This window comes from Oryzias melastigma, unplaced genomic scaffold (genome assembly GCF_002922805.2).
Source record: "Oryzias melastigma strain HK-1 unplaced genomic scaffold, ASM292280v2 sc00335, whole genome shotgun sequence".
Taxonomy (NCBI): domain Eukaryota; kingdom Metazoa; phylum Chordata; class Actinopteri; order Beloniformes; family Adrianichthyidae; genus Oryzias; species Oryzias melastigma.
Window position 1 is genome coordinate 87068 of NW_023416935.1, and position 5173 is coordinate 92240.

Genomic DNA, 5173 nt, shown 5'->3' on the forward strand with positions numbered 1-5173 from the left:
ATTGAAATGTAGATTTTCACTTTTGTTCTCAATTCAGTTAGATAATTAATTTATTTGGGGGACATCTGTGTTTTCAGTTCAACCCAGAACAAATAATTGTTGTTATTTTGAAGGAGAATTTTTCTTTCATTCAAACAAATGCTGCAGATTTCGCTCAATAACAGCTGGTGCTGGTTTCCCGTCCGGACATTTGAAAAACTTTGATACAAAGACTGGCATTGCCAGCAGGGGGCGATAAAGAGCTCTTCAACCCGCTATCATCTGTGTTATCACTAGAGGGCAGTGTGTTCCAGGCCTCCTGCTCGGTGTTTTCCGGCAAAGCTCGGAAGGTAACGGTCGGACGTTCAAATGTTCGGCCGCAGCGGGTCCTCTCAGAGGTAGAGTCGAAGAAAGCAGCAAAGACAGACGAAGTGAGGTCCCGGGAGCAGAGATTCGCAGTCGGGAAGCGGGATGACGGTGCTGCAGGAACCTGTCCAGGTAAGAGCTCGTCCTTAGCTTGTTGTCACGAGCTGGTAACCGGAGATTAGCCTAAACCGGCCTCAGCATCTGCCTCCGTCCGTGCTGAGGAAGCTTCTTCCGCCGTAGGCCTCGAGGTTCTCCCGGAGCGGGATCTCCGCGCTGTCCGGGCTGAGCGGCGCTTTTGTTCGGCCGTCAGCGAGCGCCACTTCGCTGTAGCGGCAGGTTCATTGGATCCACGCCGCGCTGTGGACGCCGGTCCCCGGCTGTCGTTCCGACGGAAACGGGCTGGAACGTTTTCTCTCCGGACAGCTAAGAAACAAGCGGAAGAGAAAGTCGTTGGTCCCAGCTGCTGGTCCGGGTCCGGGCCAAATTCTGTTCGTGTTTACACAGAGATGGTCTTCAGGTTTCTACAGCAGTTTAGTCTGGAGCAAACATCTGCTAAAGCTAGCCGGCTAGCTGCTAAGCAAGCCGCTCTCGACAGCAGGGATGGGGTTCTAGAGCTCCGGACTGGACGGAACAGTTCTCCATGTAAGCTGCGGAGCCGGACACAGTTCCTCCTCACGGAACCCGCAATATAACACGATTTTGCGGGGCATGGTTAGCGCGGGCTAACGAGCAAGCTTAGAACTAGCTTTAGCTAGCTGTTGGTGGACGGAAATACTGCAGGTACCAGATGGGAATGACGTCAGAGCTCAGGTGTGCCATCAGCGATCAGACAAATCAGCACAAACATCAGGGACGCGTGCTAAAGCAGAACAAAAACACGTGCTAAAGCTGAACAGAGACCTGTGCTAAAGCAGGACACCGGAGACCCGCGTTAAAGCAGGAACCCGGAGACCCGTTCTAAAGCAGACCACCGGAGACCCGTTCTAAAGCAGACCACCGGAGACCCGTTCTAAAGCAGACCACCGGAGACGGGGCGACGGTTTATGGGTTAATAAGTGTAACAGTCAGTGTGTCTGAACGTAATCATTGATGTTTTTCCGAGTGCTTCACCTAACCACATTTTACTAACGATTTCTGTAATCTTCATAGAGACAATCCTAGAACATTTCAAACATTAAATGGTAAATGGCGTATACTTGTATATATCACAGTCACAGACCCATTCACACACTGGTGGGAGGCTCCGCTACCAAACACAGGCGCGGAGCCTCCCACCAACCTCCCACCAGAGGCAATTCGGGGTTCAGTGTCTTGCCCAAGGACACTTTGACACATGGGCGGGCAAGGCGGGAGTCGAACCCGCTCGCTTCTGATCAGGAGTCGACCGCCCTACCGCTGTACCACAGCCGCCCCTTTAAACCTTTAAACATTTTGTCCTTTCCCATCATCGACCCTTTGAGACTGCAGCTCCTCACATCTCGGTCTGTGTTAACCGGTACTGATAAGTTCTGGATCTTCTCAGTCATCTGGATCTTTCTGCTCTTAAGAGGCTCTGCAGATCCTTCTGTTGTTGTAACTTATCATAAATAACCATAATAATTATGCACAAAATAAACAATTAAAACAGGTTTTATTTTTTCTTCTAGATAAGATCAACAAAGTTCATGATAAGCCAAAAATAAAAATTAGAATTCAATTGTTAAAGTGAAACACACAAAACATTAACATGATTACAAAAAAAAAGGTTTGTAATCATTTTAACTGTCTGCATTTAGAAATACCAAATGTCTCACCTGTAGGGCTGTAGGGAGTATCCAAGTACTCCAATACTCTTGATCTGCTCCGGAAAATTTGAGTAGAAATATTTGTGACGAGGCTCTGCGACAGACTGCCGACCTGTCCAGGGTGGACCCCGCCTTCGCCCATCAGCAGCCGGGTTAGGCTCTGGCACCCCCACGACCCCGAAAGGGACAAAGCGGACAGGAAGATGAATGAATGAATATTCGTGACATCCAAGATGGCTGATTTATGATCTTTATAGATATGGTAGAGTGTAGTACAATATTTTCTGGGACGATGTGTTTATTGCTCTGAAATACAGAATAATGTTGGATTTGAATTTATAAACTCAAAGCCAAATGAGCGCCGCTACTGTCACCAGAAGTAAACAAATCTTCAAAATAAAGTGACAGTGAAGCTTCCCGTTTTCAAAGTAAAACTAGTGAGAGCTTTTATTTGGTGACTTAAGGCCTGAAAAAAAATGAAGTAGTCTTAGCAGCAGAGCTTTAGCTTCAGTGTTGACATCATTTCTGCTATAGTAACTCTTCAACAGTTGATTGAATTAACGTAATTCTAAAGTGAAGAAATGTCGCCTCGCTGATGTGCTGCTCTACAGATGAAGGATGGAATCAACATGAATCAGCTGATTCTATCTGAGAAAAAAAAAAAATTTCTTATGGGATCTGCACCATAATACTTGGAATGTAAAATGTTGAAGAACTTTGAGGGTAGAAAACTGGAGAATTTCAGGTTTTGTTGTTAAATGATGCAAACCAAAAGTGTTTTGATTAGGGGATCACATAACTCACGGTTCGGATTGTGTCATGGTTTTAGGGTCACGGTTCGGATAAGTTTTCTGATCGAGGAAAAAATAAATAAATAAAACAGCAAAAAACAACAAGATAAAAGCTAAATTAAATTTTGGAGATACTTCAAATCATATATTCAATAAGCATACGAAGTACTTCAGTAGGGCTGGAATCTCAGGGTACATTGCGATATGATGCGATTCACGATACATAACTCACAACACCGATATATCTCGATATGGGAAATATTCCAAGAACCATTATATTACCTGGTAATCTATGATATTTAACTATTTTTAAAACAAAGATATGTTTTAATTTTCTGCAAAAACTTTTTTTGAAAATTTAAAACACGATATAATCATTTAATGCCCTTTCCAACATTAGAATAAAATTAACAATTAATATGAACGGGTGTTTACAGTAACATATTTTAAGGAAAACATAAACAAAGCTCCAGTTAAGAGCTAAAATGCAGAGCATATCAAATGGTCTTCTCACTTCAAAAAACAAAAACTGGAAATAAAAATTCAAAATGCTATATTTTAATTCATTTTACACATGATGTCAGATAATTTATTATTGTTTAGGCCTAATATTAATGTTCAGGCTGTTAATCATTGTTTATTGTTCATTAGTTTACAGTATCCATATTCATTTAACACCTTTTAATTATATTTTCCTTCACCTTTCTTTGATAATCAGCACTTCAGTCACGTTCTCCACCTGTGTACCGCGAGCACGTTCACCTGTGGATCAATAACACCGCTAGACGTCTCCTTTACGGTCAGCCCCTCCCCTCTGCCTGTGGAGAAGCAGCGTTGATCTGTGTCCTCCATTATGAAGTCCAGAAAAGTTTATGACGGAAGCTCCTCCCACACGCAGCGGGAGCTTCACGTGAACAGACTTTAAGACAACCAAGAAACAGCTACTTTAGTTCATGATGGATTTTCATGAACTCTTCTAGATGTGTAGTTTTAGAAGCTAACTTTTCTTTAACTGTTCTGGTATCTCCTGTCCGTCCTGGGATAGGATCTCTCCTTCATGTGGGAATCCCTAAGGTTTCTTCTTTTTTTCCTGACTCAGGTTTTTTTAGGAGTTTTTCCTTACCGGGAGGGAGGGTCTAAGGGCAGGGATAACCAGTTTATGTAGTCTGTTTAGTTTTTAACTATTGTTTATATTTTAAGCTCAATGAGGAAAATTCTTTTGTGATTTTGGGCTATATAAATATAATTGAATGAATTTGACGCAAATTCTATTGATGTGAACGGACAATTGATTTAAATTATGCTGGCGCAAGGTGTGTGTGCACGAGGGGGGGGGGGGTTTAGTGGTCCAGGTACACACGTGTCCCGAACCGTGGCTCCTGATCCGTACGGACCACAGAGTATCCACGATCTGTTACACCCCTAGTTTTTATGCTTTTTGTGTTGCTGATGCTGCTGCTGAATTTGACCAGAAGGCTGACAAAAAGTGAAAAACATAATTTCTTTCCATCTAAATCTTTGTGTTTTTATCAGTTTAGTTCATTCTGATCCTGTTCTAATTAAAAGTAGTGTACCTGAAAACCGGTGTGATCTGCTTCTGTACCTGCAGACAGGTGTGCTCTGCTTCTGTACCTGCAGACAGGTGTGTTCTACTTCTGTACCTGCAGACAGGTGTGCTCTACTTCTGTACCTGCAGACAGTTGTGTTCTGCTTCTGTACCTGCAGACAGGTGTGCTCTGCTTCTGTACCTGCAGACAGGTGTGTTCTACTTCTGTACCTGCAGACAGGTGTGTTCTACTTCTGTACCTGCAGACAGGTGTGTTCTGCTTCTATGCCTGTAGTAAGGCTGGGCAATATGGCCAAAAAAGAAAATCGCGTTTTTTTTTTTTCAATTTTATTTCACGATTTTGATTTTATCACGATTTCTTTAAAATAAATTCAAATTGAAAAAAAAGGAGTTATAGTGATTTTAGTTGAAAAAAGTAAATACTAGAGCTGTCAGGCGATTAAATTTTTTAATCACGATTAATTGCATTTGTCCATAGTTAACTCATGATTAATCGCAAATTAATATGTGGCCTTTTTTTAGGAAAAAAATGTGTGCTTCGTGGAATTTAACAGTTTTACATTAATTATAAAAACAAAAATTTCAAAATTAATAGTTTTCAGAATTACTTTATTTTGTAACATTGTATTGAGATAAACTTTCTTAACAATAAAAGGCTGTAACATAAAATGCCTAACAAAAGCCCA

The 5173-nt window shown here is 41.9% G+C and overlaps 1 protein-coding gene across 2 annotated transcripts in view; it reads left to right on the top strand.

Moving 5' to 3' along the window:
* The first annotated feature begins 83 nt into the window (after window positions 1-83).
* cdc27 (cell division cycle 27) overlaps window positions 84-5173 on the top strand; it is a 31122-nt gene continuing 26032 nt past the window's right edge. Inside the window, exon 1 of one of the 2 annotated variants that reach the window (XM_024262536.2) lies at window positions 84-477. In XM_024262536.2, coding sequence (XP_024118304.1) covers window positions 451-477 — 27 coding nt within the window. In that variant the 5' untranslated portion in view covers window positions 84-450. The remainder of the gene's footprint in view (window positions 478-5173) is intronic. The other variant, XM_024262537.2, reaches the window with a different exon arrangement.